The 23,458-nt window shown below is 38.8% G+C and overlaps 1 protein-coding gene across 2 annotated transcripts; it reads left to right on the plus strand.

Moving 5' to 3' along the window:
• Window positions 1-28: 28 nt before the first annotated feature.
• ACP1 (acid phosphatase 1) lies at window positions 29-22,018 on the plus strand. Of its 2 annotated transcripts, none has more exons than XM_031610852.2 (6): window positions 29-170; window positions 13,736-13,809; window positions 13,921-14,034; window positions 18,202-18,263; window positions 20,712-20,817; window positions 21,692-22,018. In XM_031610852.2, exons 1-6 carry the CDS (start codon window positions 128-130, stop codon window positions 21,767-21,769), a joined length of 477 nt encoding a protein of 158 aa, XP_031466712.1. In that variant the 5' UTR covers window positions 29-127; the 3' UTR covers window positions 21,770-22,018. The 2 variants fall into 2 exon arrangements, with proteins under 2 accessions (XP_031466712.1, XP_031466713.1); XM_031610853.2 differs by lacking the exon at window positions 13,921-14,034 and adding an exon at window positions 14,090-14,203.
• Window positions 22,019-23,458: the final 1,440 nt, after the last annotated feature.

The raw sequence follows: 23,458 nt of genomic DNA on the forward strand, positions 1-23,458 counted from the left end.
ACAGATATTTTTTCCGCCTCGACTGTGTTTTCTCAAAACAGGCAAAACCCGCGGCCGCCTACAGCCGTAAAGCCAGGCGGCGCGGCTGCGCTCCAGGCCCGCGTCGCGCGGTCGTGCCCGAGCGAAGATGGCGGCGGGGGAAGCGAAGTCCGTGCTCTTCGTGTGCCTGGGTGAGCGCCGGGCCTGGCCGCGGGGGCAGCAGCAGCCCGGCGGGGCGGCCCCAGGGAGCCGGCGGAGTGCGGGGTACGCCGGCCCTGTGCCGCGTGTCCCGCCCGGCCGTGGCTCCGCAGCGGTCGCCGAAGCGGGCTGGGAGCCGGGCGGAAGGAGCGGGTGCCATCCGCTTCTTGCCGCGGGCACGACGCTGCCGCTGTGCAGATCGGGGCCATCGGTAGGGAATAACGGGTGAAACGCGGTAAGCGTGAAGTCGATGTGGGGACTGAGGGTGCGCTGACTCAGCGGAGCGTGAGTGTTGGCGGTGCTGTGAGCAGCTCGGGTAAGAAGAGCAGCCCGCGGAAGGCACGTCGTGCGGTGCGGTGCGGTGCGGAGCTGGCCGTCATCGGGAGAGCGGCCCACGTGGGGAAGGGAAGGCAGCAGGCTTTTAAACTAAATGAATGCGTGCACGTGCTTGAAGGTGTGGGTTACACCTCGTGAGAAGTTAGGAAAACGGAAGCGTGAAGGGATCAGAAAAGGTTTGGTTGCTTTCCCAAAGCTCATTACAGTTTGTTGCTGATAAATTGGTTATTTCTGCTCCCCCGCAACCAGCCGATAGCTAACCTGACTGCGTGGCCGTGCTCTGTTTGGTGTGTTCTCAAAGCTTCTACTCCCTGGTGGGGATGGCAAGCTGCGTGCCTCGCTGATCTCATGCGGTTTTAACGTTGTCTGTTTCCTGGTTGTTTTAGTCTGACGTGGTGAGAGGTGATCCCTGTTAGTCCTTGGCGTTTTGACGGTTTTGTTACAAAACCACTGGTTGATACGTTTTTAAACTGTTTATCTGTTGTAATAAGAGAAAGTGAAGTGAGTTGAATAGCAAAGGAAGAGTACTGTTTTGTGAATATGTTCTAATGTTTCCCTTACAGTAAAAGCAAGCTGTAGTAATAACCTGGGTAAGAAGTTCTTTAGATACGAAATGATCAGTTGCTGTATGTCTGGGGAGACCGTGGTCTGGACAAACATCACTGTGTAAAAACATCTAACGTGCACCCTTCTCTCCAAATAGTATGTCTGGAGGCAGTGGCATTCATCATGAAACAATTTATATGTATTTATGGGTCTTTACATCCATGATGGTGATTTGCACTGTATCAAGTTCCTAGTCTAGCTGAGAAACTGTTATTAGTGAAAGGTAGTTTAGATGTGGATTGAACTGTGATATTGATTTTGAGGAAAGGATGAACAAATCACAAAGGACTAAATCTCTTTGAATTTCCTCTTCTGTGCTCCCGGGTTATTAAAAAAAAAAAAAAAAAAAAAAGTCTACTTGTATGTGGCATGTGATGTAAGAGCTACTAAACATGAAAAGCACTTTTTTTCTGGTCAAGTATATGTTAAGATTTGAAGGTAATCTGTACCTTCTTCCACTGTGAGTTTGCTTAATATTTTCTAATTATTCTTGGAAACCGATACTCACATCTTAATAGATTTTTTTTCCTCCGACTTTTGATTAGAATAACCTATTGTTGCTGCTGAAAAGAGCACTACTAAATAGGTATCTGGAATTGCATTTATCTGTAGTGTTCTTTGCTTTTTTAATGGAGCATATAAATTCAGATGTTCTCCCACGTTCAGGGCGAACAGATCCCCAGAAGATCGTGCACATTTTCTTTCTGCATTATTTTGAAAGAAGCCTATTACAGAAGTATCTGTTTACTGTGTTGGGGCTTTTTTTGTAATGAGATAAGCAGTTATTCATTACACAATAAAATATAATCTAGTTCATGTAGATAATTACATTAATCATAGGAGTTCCTTATCACTAAGAAATAAATTGAGCATCCAGGAGCATATTTAATTACAGTATATAAAAAGGCACCAGGAAATATTTTTCATTCATTTAAGGCAAATAAATGATTTAAATTGGAGTTGAACCAGAAATTACTTTTCTGTTTTTACACTTATGCAACTTACCTAATTAATGCTTGAGCTCTAGAAATGAACTTAGAATGATGCCATGTTATGTAAGTAAGCCTCTTTCCTGTCTTGGCCACTGTAACGTAAAAGGCTATATGGGCATCTTGGAACAGGAGCTGGCTTACTGATCTCTGTGTGTGGAAGAACAGTTGCACTATAAATGGTTAAGCAAAGTGATTTTGGTAGCATTCTCAAGAAGTTATGTTTGCTGAGAATTGCTGAGTGTGAATGTTGCCATCAGAGATTGCATAAAATCTTTTCTAAAATGACAGTAAATGTATTGGCTATGAGAAAACTATGCTATAGTTAGAGCGATTTAAGCTTTCTGGTTCAGTTTTCACAACCCACAGTATTTGCTTTTAAATGTGGTCAATAGGAAAGCAGTAGCTTTGGTAAAACATTGAAGTGACACCAAGACATTTATGACACCAAGTTAGTTGGAAGTGTGGATCCCTGGGGGTAGTGAAGCCCTACAGAGGGATCTGGACAGGCTGGATAGCTGGCCTGAAGCCAGTGGGATGAGATTCAAGAAGACCAAATTCTGGGTCCTGCACTTTGGCCACAATAACCCCAGGCAACACTACAGGTATGGGGCAGAGTGGCTGGATGACTGTGTAGAGGAAATGGACCTGGGGCGTTCATTGATGCTCAGCTGAACGTGAGCCAGCGGTGTGCCCAGGTGGCCAAGAAGGCATGCATCAGAAATGTTAGGAAATACTACTTCTCTGAAAGAGTTGTCAGGCACTGGAACGGCTGCCCAGGAAGGTGGTGGAGCCACCGACCCTGGAGGTGTTCAAGGAATGTTTGGATTTTGTGTTGAGGGATTGGTTTAGTGAGAATTATTGGTGATAGGTAGATGGTTGGACTGGATGATCTTGTAGGTCTTTTCCAACCTTGGTGATTCTGTGATTCTGTGTTCATCATAAACAGCTGCCAGAACAAGGTTCTGACACAACAGGGGCAAACTGACAACAAGTACTAAAGATATTTTTGGAGAAAAAGAGAATGGGAAGCTTTAAGTTTGGTGAGAAAGGCATAATGACCCTGTAGGTGATAACTGAGAATAATTAATCTTGCTACAAGGAAAGATGTTTAAAGTGTGAATGTTAGTCAGCGTAATTAGCTGATGGCCTGATTACCATGAATCCTGGCAAGTGATATCATTATTGACCTTGATTAAACTGGCTAAACTACTTTTGTCTAAGGACTTTGAGATGTAGCTCTTCTATAAACATCTCTGAGGTATCCTAAGCTAAAATTGAGTTCTACCTAGACTTGTTCAATTGTATGCTGGTATTCAACTTATGGCAGAAATCCTACTGTGTTTTGGTAGTGAAGGGAATGTATGGCAGTTAAGTCATTCAGCCATGTAAGGGATGAGTCCTAAGTGACTGTACTGTGAGCTTTAGACAGTGCCCAAAGAGACAGTTGAGCCACAGGGAAGAATCTACTGTCCACTTAACGTAAGTGGTATCTCAACCACTTCTGGAACTGAAGTAAGAAGGGTCCAGAAATGGTCAAGTTATAGGAAGAGGCCTGGTGTCACTTTGATTTGCCCAGTGTCTTAACCAATCCTGGAACTGGAGCAATGTTCCAGAAGTCCAGGAACCGGGGACGTGTAAGTAGGGGCTCATGGGATGGACTCTCTCTTCCCCAGACAAACCCTTTGGCTGATCTGATCCTGCGTCCAAGACTGGTGATATCTCTCTCTTTTTCTCTTTTCTTCTCTTGAAGTTGTTAATTGAGACAAGGCTTACTTTGATTTCCCATACAACCACAGAGCTTAGGCAGATGTAGCTGTGAGAAGGCCAGTGTCTACAGGATAACTGTTCTGTAGAAACCTCCCATTCTACTTGATGTTTACGCATGGACCTTGAGTGCTATTTCACCTTAATCCATCCTGAGGAGATTTGCAAATCTTAGTCAGTCTCACCTCCCCCCAGATGGGACGTGATATATTAATTGGTGTCATGGACAGGATCCCCTCAGTGTTGAAAGGTATCCCTTAGCACCAACACTCTGCCCAGTAAGTGTGAGTGAAGAGAGCAGGGAGTTGACCTCTCAGCTATAAGCTGGGACAAGTACAAGCAGTGGAAGCTGAGGCTGCCCAGGAAATGGTGGTGCTTAACTGCTCCCCTGTTTTTGAAAAATTGAAGTAATATAATGTTTGCCTCACCTCCTTAGGAATAGCATGGGCCCATATTTATATTCAACGTCAGGCTGGATGCTGCGCCGGGCAGTCTGGTCTGATGGTTGGGTTGAAAGCAGTGGGTTGAAACTAGATGATTGTTGTGGTCCTTTTCAACCCAGGCCATTCTGTGATTCTATGATATGATTCTGTGATGTTATTAGACACGATCCAAATGCTGTAGCAGATAGGATTACAACACATGTGAAAGAATGAAAAGTTGACCAGGGAAAGGAAAAGCCATAATGTGTTGGGAGCAGCGTTAGTGAAGGCCTGGAAGGGGAGGTACCTGATAGCAAACTACTGCTTAAGTGTTAAATCCTTGCAAAAACAAATAAAAACCCAGCAGAACCAACTAATCGCTGAATGTAATGCCACTCAGCAACTCCCTGTGTCTCTGTCATATGCATTGGACAGATGAAATTTTTCAGTCCAAATTAGAGGAAGAGAGATGACAAGCAGCTCCAGGTAGGACAGACCTTGATTCTGTTCCAGATAGTGAACAAGAGTTTTCAAGCCTTGATAGATCAACTGACAAACAGAGGCTGGATTCAAAATCTCTGTCCAATTAAGTAGTTTAAAGTCAGTTGGGAGATATTTTATCCTGAGAATGCCGAAGCAGTGATGAGGCCATTAATTAAAATGGAGACTATTGATAATGGCCAAAGTAGGAAACCCCTGCAAGTTGTTACATGAATGGTGCCATTCACGATGGCTGGAATTTTGAAAACCTGGGAAAAATACACTAGCTTGAGACTGAGGTAGAGGGTGTTACTGACCAGTAGTGATTGAGTTTTACTAGCAGAGGATGAGGTTTGGGGCCTGGAATTTTCTTAACTACTGATGACCCAGTAGAGCTGTGGTCTTCAACTCAGTGAGTTGCCTATTGGCAGGAGGTCTGGACCCCTTAGAAGGAGGGATCCAGCATGTATTGAGACCTCAACTATAAACTTTGAACAGAAGTTTGCAGAAGGCAGCTTGTGTTCAGTTAATGCATGATGGATGTTCAGTCTGTCAGCAGCCTTCCCAGATGTTATCAGTTGTTAATCCCAATGGAGTGACTCCCCTGAATTGAGGTCTACCTGATTATTTGAAATTGTATGCAATACATTTACAAGACCGGTTGTGGGATGCATTTGCTCAGTGAGGAGGGAGATGGGGCCCAACGAGGAGAACCTGTGACATGTGGAGAAATACCTTAAGAGTTAATAAATTATGGTGGGAGAGTGGGTTTTAGGGGTGGAGTTACTAGGTTACTTGCCATCAGAAGAGTAGAACAGCAGGAAAATTGTTCCCCTCCCTACGCCCTGGGTGCAAGGAGAAGTATATTGTGGGCTGAAAGAATGGAGAAAGGGGTCCCTCAAGATTTCATGGATGCCTGTCTACAGCAGCATTAGAAAGCCTTATCTGAGTATGACAAGGTAAACGACAGTGCACCCTCGCAGTGAGCAGAACCCCTTGTGGAAAGTAGAAGGAAGGAGCCCTGACTAAATGATGTGACAGTAACTGCCTTTGAGATGCCTACTGCATGTGAAAAGGACTTATCTTAGGATGGGAAACTAGGTTTGCTGTCCCCTGTAAGTGAGCTGGGGATCAGCTGTTGAATTCACAATTCACTTACAAAGCCTCACAGAAAGTGATGAGGGAGACTTGCTAATTACCTTTCCCCTTAGTCCCCTTAAAACCCCAGCTAACGTTTCTAGTAGGCAGGGATTATCAAGTATTAGCATTTAGAATTGATGTAGCTAACTGCATTGGCGTAGTTGCTCATGAAAAACAGATAAGAGTTACAGATGTATTTGTGAATTCTGAACCTCAGTTGACTGCTCAGGTTAAGTGTTGGTTGCCTGGAGATGAAACCGCAACTGACACTATTATGATATTAGGAGCTTTGCTGACAAACATCCTGGGGCGCGTGTGGTTAGGATGGAAGGAAAGCAGTGGATATTTGATCTCTCCACAGCATCTGTGCAGCTGCTCCAAAATGCACCTGAATTGCTGTCCTCTAAGATAGTGAATGTACAGCCATACCCCCTTCCTCTGAAAGCATAAGGAGGAGTCGCCCCAGTGATACCAGAATTAAGGGAAAAGGAAGTAATTGTCCCAGTGCACACTGTCTACCCTGGTATGGCTGGTCTTTAAACGTAATGGGAAATAGTGACTGGCCATTGATGAATGCAAGCTGAATGCTAATGCAAGCCCCTTAACTGCCATGGTATTTAGTATAGCCGAACTGGTTGTAAACATACAGGAGCAAGCTCATCAGTAACCATTGGTGTGAAATATGTGGGTTTTTTGTTCCACTTATGGGAGAGCATCTTGCCTTAACCTGGGAAGGTATGCAGTTTACTTTTACCTGTCTCCTCCAGGGGTATTGCCATTTGCCAAGCGTTCCTCACAATGCATTATCACAAAAACTTGCACAAATTACTCACAAAAGAGGGAATCTGAGTATACCAATGTATGGAGGATATATTGTTCAGGAGCCCAACTGAAGTGGTACTCCAAATTCCAACACAAGATACAACTTCTATCTTCAGAAGTAAAGTTTCTGGGCATCTGATGGAGGGGAGGAACAATGTGTTCCCTTTGAACAGGTGAAAATGACAAAAAATAAATAAGAGTTACTGCATGCTCAAGGCTTATTAGTATTTTGGAGGAAACATATGAGATTTTTCCATCATAGCCTATTCCTTATATGATTTAACTTGTACAAGTGCCAGCTGGGAATGAACCTCCATTCACGAGGAGGCCTTAAAGTTGATAACTGTTGAAGCAGAGTATACCAAGCTCTTGAGCCAATACACCCAACTGATCTGTTCCACATTATTGATTGCAAAACTCCATTTAGATCATCAAACACGTATGTGGCAGAGTGGACCTGCAGGCCTCTTGGGTTCTATTCACTTCTTCAAAGATGGAGAGAAATTATTCAGAATGGGAAAAGGACATTTTGTGGTTAACCTTGTGGTGCAGGAAGTTGAAAAGATGGTATTGCAATAGTCAGTCATTTTTAGATGACCTTCTAAGGTCTTAAAATCAGTTGAGACAGCATCAGAACTAACCCAGGCTGAGGCAGTCTGACAGGCAACAAGAGATAATACTATCAGGAGTTTGAAATAGTGGTTTAGCTATTTGCCTGAACCTAAGTCCATTCACTTGCATAACAGAAGCATCTTTACTGCTGCAGTGGTTCAAGAGTGGGCACAGGATGAAGGGATCCAGTGAATTTTCTCCATGCTATCTCCAGGCATACACAGTGGTATTGAATGTACCAGTGGCTTCTTGAAACTGGTTTTAAGGTCCCTTGAGCCTACCTGGGTACAGCAGGTGACCAACACAGTAACAAAGGTTAACGGCCATTGTGGAGTTAATGGCTGCCTGTGCCTTGTTGCATTCTGCCCTAAGGCCCTATCCCTGCTTCCTGGCAAAGGAAGACAGGATACTGTGAAGTCATACCACACTACCCAGGACAGGCCATCCTAATGGACGTGCCAACGGTAGGACAAGTACCTCTGACCCTAAGAACTCCCCTTAACCTTTATGCTTGAGTGGCCACTGGTACACATGGGAAGGACCACTGGGTCCTTATCTGATGGTACGTTCCATCTTTTTAACCATTTGCTTTTAATATATTACGTATCTTTCAGGTTGTTAGAAACCCGTTGTGGGACTTAAATTTTCTGTCATTGAATGGATCATTATCATTGGCTTAATTTTATTTGTCTTTTTTTTTTGTATTTTACTAGGGAAAAATGGATTGGAAAATTTGCTTTTTCATGGTTACCATTGGAATAATAGGATCGCTGGGGGAACCTCCCAACCTAGCTTGGGAATTGATACAAGGATTTATGTATATCTGGAATTACACAAATCAAGGGATATGCGTTGCCCTCCCTGATTCCATGTTTGAAGGTATTAAATTCACTCTGATTTGGGTAAATTTTGGGGGGATATTAACAAAAGAATTGGATAATCTTAACAGAGGGAAACGCTACATGAGGAGTGGTCAAGTCCCTTTTTCTTGATCAGAAGGAAGGGCAGCCGTGGGTGAGAAACGAGACCTGGGTAAAGTGTGGAAGAGCCTTGTATCAAATCCCAAGCAATTCTGCTTGGAATCATTTGTGCAATCAAACATGTTATTGATCACTGATAGTTAACTTGACCATAACGCGGGAAAATACCACCTCTATTCCTTGCCCCATTGTGCCATGGTGGGGTTCTCCTCATGAGGGTGGATATTTTGAACACGAATATAATTTACACTGGGATGCAAACTGGTGTATCCAAATTCCTGGCAGGCCAGGCACCACACACGCCATCAATCATACCAAGTATGAATGGGTCTGGTCCCTGAAACAAATATTTGACTTCAAAAGCCCTTTGTCATCAACTTCTGTTCTCCTCAGTGGAGAAAGCCTTCAATGGAAAGTTGAAAAGGATGACTGTATGGACAATATTGCCTTGCTTCCCACTGAAGAAAAACTATGCTGGAAACTGGATCATAAGCGAGGGAGTATTCCTCGGAATAATGAAAAACCAGAGGTATCCCTGCTAAATTGTTCCCATATGTTAAATTGTTCAACAGGCGCAAATGACTTTCTAGAAACTTGGTACATTCCAGAAATAAGAACCTTCATATTTGAGATATGGGTATCTGTTGGGGATACTCTAATTATGGTTATCAGAACAAACATGACTGATGTAATGGCTCTTCTGTAGACCCAAAAACTGCACTATCCTGTGGCATTCCAGTCGCACATGGCCCAGACCGGCAAAAGAGCTGGACCACTGATGAAGTGCCCAAGGGAGACCTGTACCAGTGTCCACAGGCAAAGTACTGGGCTCCGCAAGGCACTCTGTGGGCATGCTCAGATGGAAAAATGTACTCTCACCTGAATGTGTATGACATGGCTGGATTGGTATGTACTGTCGGTATTCCCTCCATGTGCCCTTCTAGAACATTTAGTTATATGTCTCGTCATAACAACAGGGTGCAAAGAAGCCTTAACAGTCCTGCAGATGCTCAGGAATGGATGAAAGAGGCCTATGTTCCTGATTATTATGCATGGGGACAAAAGGTCAGTCTGCTGCTAGAGACGTTCTTTGCACCAAGCGGAGTTATCGAACAGCACCAGATGTTCTAGAAAATTTAACTTGGCAGTCTCATGTACTGAGGAATTGGACTGGACATGCATCTGGAGAGCTTAATTTGCAGGTTCAACAAGTATCAAAGGTGACTTTGCAAAACCAGTTAGCCTTAGACATGTTGTTATTAAAGCAAGATGAGATATGTGGAATGTTGAATTTAACAGACAGGGAATGTTGTATCACCATTCACAACGCCACCACTACCATAGCTGAGGCCCATCAGAAAATGAAGGAAATCACCAAACAGACTGGTGAGCTTTTCCAGGTAATGCAGCCAAAAGACTGACTTTGTGGACTCAGCCCCAGACTGTGGATGGTGTTGCTGCTGAAATCTTTTGGACTCATGGGGAGAGGAAGGTGGCTCGTAAATACCAATCTTACAATGTTGTGTGGATTTTTGTTTCTAATGGTAGGCCTTGCAGTCATTCCCAGAAAACTGCACAGCTTAGTCAGACGTAATTGTGAGCAGGCCACTGGCGAATAACTCTTCTGTAGAAATCTCCCGTGAAAGTTTACTTATGGCTCTTGACTTTTATTTCACCTTAATCCATACTGAGGGGTTTTGCCAGTCTTAGTCACTCTCCTCTCCCTACATATGGAACATAACAGGGTAGCTGTATATTTACATATCCAATTGAACATGAAGTGTCTTCAGGTAGACTTGAGCACAAATAAGATACAGGGAACCATGAAATTCAGACAGGAATTTGAGTACGTAGCAGCAGAGAGTAGTTAAATTTTAGATGCTTGCTGATGAAGGGGTCCGGATGGTAAGTTACTGAATGATGCAGTTTACAGTAGGAAGCAGTATGATAGTGACTTAGGTGAACTGACTATGCAGGGAGTTGAAAGCATGTTTTTAAATGTCAGAGAATGAAAGTTAGTAAAACTTTCTCCTTTGTTATTCCCTCTGCTGCTTCTAACAGAAGAGAAGAGCATCTGTTGTCATTTGGGAAGACAAAGAGTGTGAAAGAGTTAGAGAGCTGAATAAGGAACAATGAAAAAACAAAACAGATTGGAAGACTGAGTGGATGACAAGATCAGCAGTATGTAGAGATGAGCTGTGGACCTGAGCCTGAAAGGCAATCAAGTTGTCTTTCATGTTGAGATAAATGACACTTATATTTCTGTTCAGGAGTATATCAAAGATGAATGCATGGTCTGGAATAAGAATTCAGATACCCAACATTGATTTTGATAACCATCAGTGGACCTCTTGTTTCTAGAAAATGAGTGAGAAAGTATGACTCCATAAAGGTGTTCAACAAAAGGTTCCACTACTGATTGTGCAATTGAAGTTAATTAGCTAACTAATTAATTAGGACTAGTAATGTTATGTTAATTATTATTAATGAAGTATTAAGTGTAGTAATGAAGTTTACTGTTCATTCAGAGTTGTGTAGTATCATTCACACAGAGAATAATGTACAAGAAGTAAGTGGCCTCAACAGCTGCTGTAATGGAAACAGAATTTAACTTGAGAAAGAAGACATAAAGGTAGTCTGACGGAAGAGAAAAAGAGGGGCAAATTAGAAGTATGAAATTGTGATCATAAATTTGATACTCATGAAGGAGCCTTATATGGTCATAGGAAGTCATCTTAGGTTATTTTCAAAAGAGCTATGTAAATATTTTGGAACTTTTTTTGTGAAAATTTTCCTGGAATATATTCTTCAGTTTTATTTGTGAGTATTCAGGAATTCAAAATTCAAATTTATTGAATTTAAGTAAATTGGTTTAACTGTAATGATTAGGTAAGGCTAAATTCATTTCTTGAGGAAACCAGAAGCTTGGTTTGTTTAGTTTATCGTAAATGTGCTTGACAAGGGTCCTGTATCTGTTGAAGGAAAGGAAGATTTTTAAGTTACAGGGTGATGTTAACCAAGATCAGATAAGCATTGACTTCCACGAATAAATACTAAGTGGGAATTTGAATGTTTCTGGTTACTCCCAAGAAATGAGTTTCTGGAGTATCCTTTAAGATAGGCAATGCTTTTAAAAGAGAGCCTGATGATTTAATAAGAGAAGAGATGCTGTAAATGCCTGTGATATCAGAGGACTGGACTCACTGGCTTTGAAGGTTCTTTTCTGTCTTACGATGTATGTTACACGTTCTGTCTGTTTCCTATTAAAATGATACCATTTAATTTATTCAATTAAAGAAGTTATTTTTAATTTACTATGTTGTTTAACATTTTTTATAATAAATATTAATATCTTGTCTCATTTTATGAATAAAAACCTTTTTCCTCTTTTATTCTTTCAAGACCTATTTTTTAGTTTCTTTGAGTAACCTAGTTTCAAGTAAAGGAAATAGTATGTTTTCCCCTGGAAAAAGATCTGCTGCCATCAAAATTCATTTTATGTTTCAGCATAGTTGTTTTCCCAGTGGTTAGCCAGTTGCTTTTGCCCATTTAGTGATTTGATGTTCTCTGAAACTCATACCTAAGTGGCTTGTTTCCCACTTGTTTTTTCAGTAGGTGGCATGATTGACAGCAACTTATTAAATGCTCAGACCATGGCAGCTTCTTCCTCTTCAGTAGTGAAATCTCCAGTTTGATATTTTGCTAAGTGCTTGATCTGTGAATGTCTCACTGCCAGCAATGTAGTTCTATTTGTGGGCATTTCATTACTGTTTGAAATCTGGAAAGAATTCCATTTGTAGTAGAATGGTGATTTTTGTGATTTTTTTTTTTTTTTTTTTGGTTAAGATGTAGAATTGACTTCTACCATTTGTGGTATCTTATGCTTACCTTCTCAAAAATAGGAGGTGAATAAAGTCATACGTTCTGTTTGGTGGAAAGTGGAGGTTTGTATGGCTTATTGTGCACGTGGATAATGTGTCAGCTATAAATGTCTTGTTTCTCATGTGAAAGGAGAATAGATAAAAAGATGCTGACAGTTCGAGTGACAGTTGAGTAGATTTATTTATTTGCTGTTGAGGTTTTTTTTTTTTTTTTCCCCTCAAAGAATATATTTTTGCATGCAGGTCCAGAAGATTTACCTTAAATGCATGACCTAGTTATATACAGGTTTAGCGGAGCAGAAATACTATAGACCTATTATTTCCAGTTTTTAATTGGCATTATTTCACTGTTGAAATAGATCTTGCTGAAAATAAGGTCGGATCAAGTGGCTAGTGTAGTCTGAGGCTGTTTGAAGGCAAGACTCAGTACGTATTTATCCAGTAAACAACCTTGACTGTTGGCTGATTGATGGTACTTCAGCTTTGCTATCAGTTACTTTTCATTACTAATCCTCCACATTTTGGACCCCAAAACCCACAAACATCTGGAATACTTCTTTTCCTGAATGTTCATAAACATAGGGATCTTATTAATGTTTGTAAATGTCTTAAGCATGTGAGGCAAAGGGACGTGGCCAACCTCTCTTCAGTGGCCTGTGGGGACAGGACAAAGGGAAATGGCCGTAAACTGAAGCATAGGAAGTTCTGCACCAATATGGGAAAAGAACTTCTTCACAGTGAGGGTGATGGAGCACTGGAATACGCTGCCCAGGGGGGTTGTGAAGTCCCCTTCTCTGGAGACATTCAAGACCTACCTGGGCACTGACCTGTGCAGCCTGCTGTAGGGGCCTGCTTTGGCAGGGGGGTTGAACTTGATGTTTTCTGGAGCTCCCTTCCAACCCCTACGGTTCTGTGATTCAGTTCTGTGTAATTGAGTTCTCTTTTGAGGTTGGGCAGTTGGTGTGCTATTAGTATTTGGAAGCTATTTTTGATAAGGGTTCATTTTGACGTGCAGCTACTTCCCTTCAGTGATCAGGATGCATGCACATTGTTCAGCCTTTTCTCTATGTTGGTTGCATAGTAGTGGTGTTTGTGTTTTGGGATTGTCCAAAAGTTTTCTGTTAATAGGTAGGTAATAATGTAAATACTCGAGGCAAATATTTATTTGGATAAATAGATAAATAAATATTTAGAGTAAAGCATTAGCTAAAATTTACTAGCATGTAAGAAGAATATTTGCTCCCATTTAACATTTGTAATTTTTCTTGATCTTTTCCAATCAGGGAGCCTTTGTATGGGAGGAGTTGCCTTCCTACTTATTTTAGCAAATTGTACATTCTCATTTAATAATATGCATTTCAGGACACAGATGGATATTGCATTTCCACTTTTGCAGAATCTTCTGGATTGTAATAAGCAACCCATGTTCTATCCAAATAAATAAAAATCTTTCATCTGAGCTGCGCTGACAAGTCCACACAATTACTGAAATTGTTTTTAACTTTGATCTCCTGTTTCTGTAGGAAACATATGCCGCTCTCCAATAGCTGAAGCAGTTTTTAGAAAACTTGTAACGGATGAAAAAGTTGAAAATAAGGTAAGCTGTTTATTTCTGTTCCTGCCTATGAAACAACTGTATTCTATCCAGTTAGTACAAATGTAAGAAGTGAGAAAGGAAACATAAAAACATACATTTGTTTTTCTGTAGTGGAGGATAGACAGTGCAGCGACATCTACCTATGAAATAGGAAACCCTCCTGACTATCGAGGACAGGCATGCATGAAGAAGCATGGCATTACCATGAATCATATTGCCAGGCAGGTACTGTACTTTAATTTTCTTTAAATATGTGTATGTATTTGTTTTGTTCTTACAGTGGATGACAGACAGTGCTGCTGTTTCAGACTGGAACGTGGGGCGCTCCCCAGATACAAGGGCTTTAAGCTGTCTAAGAAATCATGGCATTGAGACAGCACATAAAGCACGACAGGTAGAAGAGAGCGTATTTTCTTTCTTGTTCATACCCATTGTTTAGCCCTAACCATTATATTCACAAAAGTTATTTGACCAGTGCATAGATAAGCATCAAATAATGAAAAACTGCATATAGCATTTAAAGAACTCTACAGGTGCCTAAATCTTCCAGTTAAGGTTAGTTAATTTCTTGTTGTTATGTTTGATTGGAAGTATAACTGGGAAGCATTGGAATACTTCCTCTGTTAAAATTCCTACCTTCAGGTGTTTAGTATTTGGGGCATTTTTCAAAACATTTGCTGAATACTCTTTTAAAATGGACTTAATCTAGTAATCTGTGATGCTTTTTTCTGCAAGGAATTACATTTTTATTTAGCAGGCCCAAAAAGATGTAGAGTACCTGTTTCTCATCACAAGAAAATTCTGTTCTTGAATTAAAATCTGTAAAGTCCCAAATCAGGATTAAGGCACTCAGACCCAAGATTAATAAATAATACTGTTGGTGAAATCTCCAGAGATAAGCATACCTAAACATACTCTTGCAACATTCTTAAGTCAGAGACAGGTTTCTTAGTGAAATCCTCTAACTTTTACCTAAGTTCGTCTCAGTTTTCACTAACAACAAAAAAAAGAGTATTTCCAACTATGATTCTGGAGGGATCAGAAATAAACGTGTCTGTATCTATGTAAATCATTCAGACACTAAAATAAATGCACATAACTTACTTCAGTTAGCTACTCTCTGGATGTGTGATATTCCTCTAGGGCTTGACCTTTAGTTAGCTTGAGATTATGCCACTGGTTCTTCTCCTGATAAATAGATCAAGTAGTTTTGTCATTGTCTTTTGTTTCTGATCCCTGCAGAATTTTACCAGACTTTGTGAGGTCATATTTACTTTCTTCACTTTCAAAAACTGCATGTTCTTTAACTTTTTTTAAAAAAATTCCCTCAATTAGTCCATTGCTTTCTGCTGACCTTTCCTGATGCTAATCTCTATTACATAACAATGCAAACAGGAATGAGCACAGTACAGCTCCAGATATTTAAGGCTTTACTATTAAAAAAAAATTACTAGGAAAAGTCTGTTGTTGTGATCCTCTGGTGGTTCTGCATTTGCTATTTATTAGTGCTTACAAAGAGCATTATTTGTCATTATGCAAGCTAAATGGTACTCAAGCTAATCACTGACGATTTCAGTCACTGTCACATAACCTGTTTGTTTTTTTAAAAGGATGAGCCTTGGAAACTTGAGAATTGGATAGTTAAGCTAAAGCAAAGCATCCAAAAGCATCTGGTCATTTTCCTTGAAACAATTCTACATACCCTCCTTTGGCTGAGAGAGAATGAAAGTACCTTAGTGAAGATAATTGGTAATATTGTACATTTGGCTAATGAAAAGATTTCAATAGAAGAGTCTAAAATGTTAAAATGCATAGGGAGAGGGAATTAAAAAAAAATGAGACAATAAATTGAAAGAATAACAGGATGAAAACATAAAATCATCCCAGCACAAGTAACTTAATTTTGTTTTATTTTAAAGTGAAAGAAGTTCTTGAACTGCACATAGCTGTTCATGTTGTACTGATGTTAACTATCTAATTCCAGTGTTTGTTCAAACTTTTGTCAAATGGTCTCTGCTGATACTGCAAAATAGGTGGACCTGACATGGTCTCATAGTTCCTCCAGAGTGGGACTGAACAGTATGACTTTGCAGAATGATCAGGCTAGTAGAAGCAGGAGTGTATTTGTTCTCTAGTAGGGACAAACTCAAGGATAGAGATTCTGTATGATTTTGTAGCTTCAGAGCAGATTGAGAAAGGTTTAATCCAGGAGCTGCAGAAATAGAAAGGAGGGATTTTTCTTCCGTTGTCTTATAAATACTGTCATAAGATGATGACCTCATTGAGTTATCTTCTTTGTTCCTGTGGAAAACTGTTACCCAGTGGAAAGCTATTCCTGTGCATAATTATGATAATCGTTATGATTATCATCTTTTATACTAAACTCACATATGTGCTACAAGAATCAATATTCAGAAGATAGAATGTTAACTTGGTTGCATCCTGCAATCATATACAGTGACTGTTCAAGTGAATTTTAAATGGAAGAGTGTATATATAAAATACATTTAAAAAAGAATGTCAAGATAAAAATGTTTGTTAATGTCTTAGTTTTTGGTAGCTTGCTGTATGTTTATGCAGCCATTGAAAGTCTCTAAGCCTTCATGCACAGAACAGAAATGCATTAATCAGTTTAACTTCTGTTCGTGCTGAGGCCAAAATTGATTTCAGTATGACTCATATTGAGCATTTGCCTTAAATGTGAAATTGAGATTAGAGGAAAGTTGCATTAAACATTGTTTCAAAACGGGATAAATTTGAGGACTGCTGCATCTCTTTGGTTTAGATAGAGTAAAGGAGATTACTACCCTGTTGTAAATGAAGGCAAATGCTTAACAGAAATTGGAATGACGATGTGTTTCCCTGTTGATGATCTTTAATAGTGGCTATATGCTTTTCTTTAATGTAAAATTCCTCTTTTCTGTGTAGCTGACTGCTTGAGCTCTTCATTACTCCTCAGAATGCACATTCATTTTTATGTCCTTTAGATTCTTCCCCTGAAATGGTAGTTTTCATAATATCTGATATCTACTCGAGCACAGTCTAACCAGTAATCCTCTGTTTAGGGGTGCATTTCGATTTGTGTTAACGCTGGTTCATAGGGTAATAACTGTCATATTGTCAAAGTATAGAGAGGCTGTGGGAAATGTGGCAGGTGTATTTTTTTGTTTCCACTTTGTTTTTGTTTTTTTTTTTTTTAAGTTTTCTCTGTCTGCACAACAAAGAAATCTATGTCTACTTATTTTTGCAGGGGCCAGTGTTTAGCTCTGTGGAGCAAGCAGGAGAAGCTTATAGAGGTTCTGGTAGAGTTGCCAGGAAAACAGAGCTATTTCCACTGTAAAAATATTTTTGTAGGTCAAAGGCACTGCTTGAATACAGCAAATATTTTTACAGTGAAAATAAACAAGTCTGCATTAGTTTTCATCATTAACTCTTTATTTTCAAAAGCTTCCCCTTCTTATATCCCCCCCATGTGAAATGCTTCCTTTATGCTCTTAATCTAGTGATAATGCCTCTAGGTTTTTTATTACTTTCTGTTATGAAAGTGTTTTTTCTGCGGTATATTTTTTGGAGGTTAGAACTCTGGTTTCCAGGGCAATGCACCTGTTCTCTTACTTAACTCTTTTTTCTAGGGCATCATTCCTAAGGACACCTGTTAGACAAAACAGAAGAAACCTTTCAGATTTAATCATAGGATGGCTTAAGTTGGAAGGGACCTCAAAGATAATCTAGTTCCAGCCCCCCTGCTGTGGGCAGAGTTGCCAGCCACCAATTTCATCTTTCATATTTAATGTGAACTCACTATAGATTTTATTTGATTTATTCTGATTATTGTAGAATCATAGAATGGTCTGGGTTGGAAGGGATCTCAAGGATCATGAATCTCCAACCCCCTCACCCCCAACCGCAGGCATTTTAATACCTGACCAGGCTGCCCAGGGCTCCATCCAACCTGGCCTTGAATACCTCCAGGGATGGGGCATCCACAACCTCTCTGGGCAGCCTGTTCCAGTGTCACACTACTTTCTCTGTGAAGAGCTACCCTCTGATATCCAGCCTAAATCATTCCTTCTTCAACTTAACCATTTCCCTTTGTCTTGCTATTATCTACCCTTTCAAAGAGTTTCATTACGGAATTCTGTAAATAACTTTTACATGGGAACTTTGTAGAAATGGATAAATAATTATGGCACAGTGTATTTAAAATCCCTTAAATAGTTGTAAGAGTTGATGAAGATAAGCAGTTTTTTTTTCTTTCCACTTTTTTTTTTTTTTTTTTTTAAGAAATTAGAATTAGAAAACATGGAAACAGTCCCATCACCTCCCTTCTTTTTCTTCTTTTTTTGTAATCAAGCAATGTTTGTGGGCTAAAGTACATGTTTTTAATTCTAGGTTACTAAAGATGATTTCCAGACCTTTGATTATATACTTTGTATGGATGAAAGCAATCTAAGGTAATGTATGAAGAAATTTAGAACAAACTCATATGGATTGCTCTAGTGCTAGTTTGTGAGTCTCTTTGAAGACAGAAGTCACATTTTATTGCTCAGCTTGTCTGGGCATATTTGTCTGTGTGTGTATGTGTGTAAATGATAGAAGGATTCTGCACTTCTTACATGTTTAATGAGTTAGAATTCTGTGTTTTATTTGTGTGGTACGTGCTACTCTAAATTAAGGAAAAGGAAGCTTAGTATGTGTTATACGAGTGCAACTGATGCCTGTATAGTTATAAATGAGGAAATACTGTTTTTAGATCAAAGTGATCTGGTTTTCTGATTGTGTAGGATCTGAAAGATTCATTGAAAACTTGGAAAGAATTAAATGTGTTGCTTCTCACACACGTCCTTTTTTAAAATGGAAGTAATTCTAGTCATTAGCTGGGGAAATCGTTTGCTTCTGCTTCCCATGTTTTCAATTGTGTGTCTATGAGATAGTTTGAGGTTAAGAAAGACTTGGTGAAATAACTGCTTAGTATAATAGTTTGGATATCATTAGAAAAATTTCTGCTTATTATGTAGATATGTTTGAGGGTGAGCTTTAATAACTTAGAGGTGTTGCAGTGTTTTTAAAGACAGTAACATAGCATAACAGGGTTTTATTTATTATTATTATTATTAACATATAAAGACTTTTAGGACCAGCATCTCTTATCCGAAGTATCTGTTGAATTTTCTAGAGTGTTTTAGGTGACTGCTGTTACAGCTTTTATTCGTACATAACACTTGTGTCACGTAAAGAGATGACTAGCTTATCTATAGTTTCATGCAAATTCTTAAATTGTTAGTACCAAAGTAAGTTTTCATTTGTGTATTAACTGCAGAGTAGCAGAAACATCACACCTATAACAGAATTAAGGGCTTTGCTATGGCCGTACTTGTAAGTTTCGTCTTGAATGTGCACTCAGTTCAACCACTGTCTTAGGAATGCTTATTTGTAGCTGGTTCCAGGTACTAATGTCATATCAGCCTGTCATATCAGAAAAGAATTTGGAACATTACCTTTCTGTAGTATCGGAACCAGTTGGCCCCTTCCTGTTCATTAGCTGGTATGCTAGAAGCCCTGAAGCAAGTGGTTGGACTTCATCATAATCATATGGATGCTTAGGATGACAGTCTTCAAGCAAACATAGTTCTTATCCTCTGAAAATATTTCCAGCATTCACAGGAGTACTTTTTGTTAGATTTAAAAAAGATTTTTTTTCTAAATGTCTAAAGCACTAATTTATTAGTTGATAGAAAAGTCAACACTTCTCTCTTTGCTTAAAATGATATTGTGTTCTCACTGCTATTTTGTCTCTTAGCTACGTGAAATTAGTTCCCTCATTAATTATAATTAATTATAATTAATTAGAAGTTAGTTTCTTAAAACTGATTGTGCTTGTGAAGAAGTGTGTATTGTATTTTCCCGTGAAGTAAAATAAGTCCTGCCAATTGTAGTGCACTTTGGAATCTGTTAAGGAGAATGTTACATTTGATACATTATATGTGCCTTATCTTGAAGACCTTGTAAAATTTAGAAATACATTCTGTGTCTTCAAAGACTATGCTCAGAACTTAACAACTATTGGAAAGAATACTCTCAGGGAATTGCTACTTGTGACCAGTCGCAAACCACTTTAAGCTTTGTAAGCATTGGACGAGTTAAATTCTGATTTGGTATGGAAAGGTCTAATATTATAAAATACTGAACATGTTCCAGTATGCACTGAGCTTTTAATCTGAAGGTGACTAAAGGTGCATTTTAACTCCATTTGGAATAATGGATGGCCATTTGCAAGTTGACAAGGAAAATACTGTTTCAAAATCAGTATGCTTTACCAGAGGGAGGCATTGTAGAAGATAGGGCAATTGCTAAAATATTGCAATATGTCAAAGTCAAGACAGATCTAAAGAATCTACTATTCTCTGCAAACTGAATGCGGAAGAACTTCACATGAGTTAGAAGCATAATTAAGAGATCTCGCAACATACCCATTTAAACACTGTTCTGTAGCTCATAAGTCTGAAAAAAAATAGTTATCATTATTTCTGTTTAATTCAAGTTAAAGATGGACGTTGAAAATACTTAGCGAACAGTCTGAGGATGAAGGTAAACTTGCTGTCTCAAAATTCTGTTAAATCTTAAGTCAGGTGCCTCTTTGTTCTGGCTTTTTTAATAGTCTGGAATAAGTTTATGTATGCCATTGATAGTCAGTTAAAAAAACAAAACGGGTAACAAATGAGAAAAGGAGCACCACAGAGTTCACAGAATTGACTGAGTCCAGAAACTTGTTTGTCTGTGTTCTCTAGAAACTATCATGAGCATCTAATACTGAAAAATTCTGAAGAGAGATTGATGGGAGTTTGTTTTGTTTTGTTGTTTGTAACATTTTTTTTCTTTCTTTTTTTTTTTCCCGCCCCAAGAGATCTGAAAAGGAAAAGCAACCAGGTTAAAGACTGCAAAGCCAAAATTGAACTGCTTGGGGCATACGATCCACAGAAACAACTTATTATTGAAGATCCATACTATGTAAGAAATTATTTTGGTAGTTTGATTAAAACCTATGTATATATAGTATATAATCCTGCCAGATTCCACAGTTCTTATGTAATATGAGATGTACATATGTATATTATATATCTATATACATGTGTATATTATATGTCTATACGATGATACAATATAAATTATTGGAATAGGAAATGAAAACATGTCTTTATTCATTCTATTTATTATTACTTAGGTAATTTAAGTTCATAATACACCTATATTTTGAATATTCAGTGAAGTCCTCTCTGGTCAATTTCCATGCAAAAAGAATGTAGTCACAAATATAGAGACAAAGACAAGAAAACAGTCAAAGAATTTGAGTACTATCAGCTAAGAGCAACCACTTAAATTAAATTCTTCAGTTTAGGAAAGAGAAGTGGATGAGGATGTGGTAAGGTTCTATAAAATATTAGTATCATGGGGAAATATCAGAAATTGCTATGCATTACATAAGAAATAGAGAACATCAAATAGATTATAGGAGGTAGATTCAAAATAGAGTATTTGTTTCCACACAGTGCTTTTTTAAATAGTGAAACAACATGACAGGATAATGTGAATTTAAAAAAAAAAAAAAAAGAAGAGAAAAGAAACACCCCCAAAAGGCTTGTAAATTGAATGAAAAAAAAGAACACCAAATAACAAAACCGACGGTGAATCAAAGTTCATCCAGGACTGCTGAGCACAAAATCTATTAGTTCAAATTAGGGAGGAAATACATTAAAACTGTCACCATATCTTTGTACTGTTTTTGTTGTTTTATTTGCCATTATTGATAGTAGAAAACACATTTGCAAAATGAGCCAATATTGCTATTCTTACCTTCTTTTTCCTCTTTTTTTTTTTTTTCTAGGGGAATGAAAAGGACTTTGAAACTGTTTACGAGCAGTGTGTTAGATGCTGTAAAGCATTTTTGGAGAAGCCTCATTAATGTTTAATCGTTCTATTTCTAAAAGAAAATAATTAGCTTCTCCTGAAATATGTAAGCTTTCCTTGATTGATGTATTTAAATTGTAAAATTGCGCTTCCTTAGAAGAACAATTCACAACTTTTTCAGTTTAATTTTTTATTGTAGTTTTTGTCATCTCATTGGAAAAACAGATATTGTAGATGAACCATTTTCTCACATATCAATGTAATAATAAAGTACTTGTTGAGAATAAATTTAATCTGTAAACTCTTACAGTGCTTCCTCAGAAGCACTGAAAAAAAGTCTTGCTTCTTTATGCGCTATACAGAGTCAACAAGAAGTTGTCTCATTGTGCCATTCGTGTGTTAGTTGAAGCCAAGTTTCTGCAGGTGTGTGTGAAATAATAGTTCATGTATGTTAATGTAGGCTTGTCATCCCAGTATAATTAGACAACTTTCAGAAAGAAGCTTTTTTATATTGAGTCTAGTGAACTAAGGGAACTGCCTTCCAAGGCAGGCGTTGTTCTTAGCACTATTTCAAAGTTCAAGCAAGCAGAACTTGTTAGCAAGATCCTGTGAAAATGGCTTGTTATTTAGGTTTAAATCTTCATTTATCAAAGAAGAAATCATTTTGTGCTGATAGATTTTTATGCTCATTAAGATGAAATCAGTTCAGAGGTGGTCACTGATGATGATCACTAAGACTTCCCTGGTTCATATTCCTTTGGTCTTGGGGCCAATTTGTAGCACACTGCTGTACATAAAGTAATATAGCACTTGCTTTCACAATAGAACAGTTCAGTTTGAAAGTCTAAATGTGAAGTGTATATTTTATATCTCAGGAGTAAAATATTCAAATACATGCTATAATCATAGTTCCTCATATAGTGGCAGATGATATTTTTGTATTTACTCAGGAGAATGGATAGCATGTCAAAAATGTTCTTTAAGAATATCGTTCAACTGGAAGACAGTCTACGTGTAATATAATTTGAAACTATATGAAGGTCAGTAAGTAAGAAGTTATGCTCTTGCACACACAAAAAAATGGAATGCATTATGAAAATCTATTCTTATTTGTCTGAACATCATCCTCAATTTTTGCCTTAGGCAGAAACGTGTCTATGAAATGTAATTAGATGAGTAATGTGACTGATGCCATCTTTTCCTGTTTCAAGTAATGCTGATATTGATGTGAACAAGGATTACTACATGATCTGTAAAACTGTAAAATTTGTTTTCTTATTTACCTATGTTGCATTTATTCTTCTATTTGCCTTCCAAACCAATAGGAATAGCCTCTATATTTGTCATCTAATTTCCTTCTGGGAAAGGTATGCATTTGGATAGAGAAGCCTGTTGCCTTTAGGGTTGAAGGAATCTTAATGTCACTATGTATCTAACTGCAGCCTTTACTATTGAGATTGTATTCCGTAGAATCATAGAATGACTTACATTGGAAGAGACCTCAAAGATCATCTAGTTCAGCCGTCCTGCCATGGCAGGGTTGCCACCCACTGGTCAGGCCCACCAGGGCCCCATCCAGCCTGGCCATGAGCACTTCCAGAGATAGGGCATCCACAGCTTCTCTGGGCAGCCTGTGCCATTGTCTCACCACCTTGAGTAAAAAATTTCCTAACATCCAGTCTACATGTCCTCACTTCTAGATTAAAGCTGTTGCCCCTTGTCCTGTCACTGCCTATCTGCTTGG

This window comes from Phasianus colchicus, chromosome 2 (genome assembly GCF_987193195.1).
Source record: "Phasianus colchicus chromosome 2, bPhaCol1.hap1.1, whole genome shotgun sequence".
In the NCBI taxonomy this organism is placed as follows: Eukaryota; Metazoa; Chordata; class Aves; order Galliformes; family Phasianidae; genus Phasianus; species Phasianus colchicus.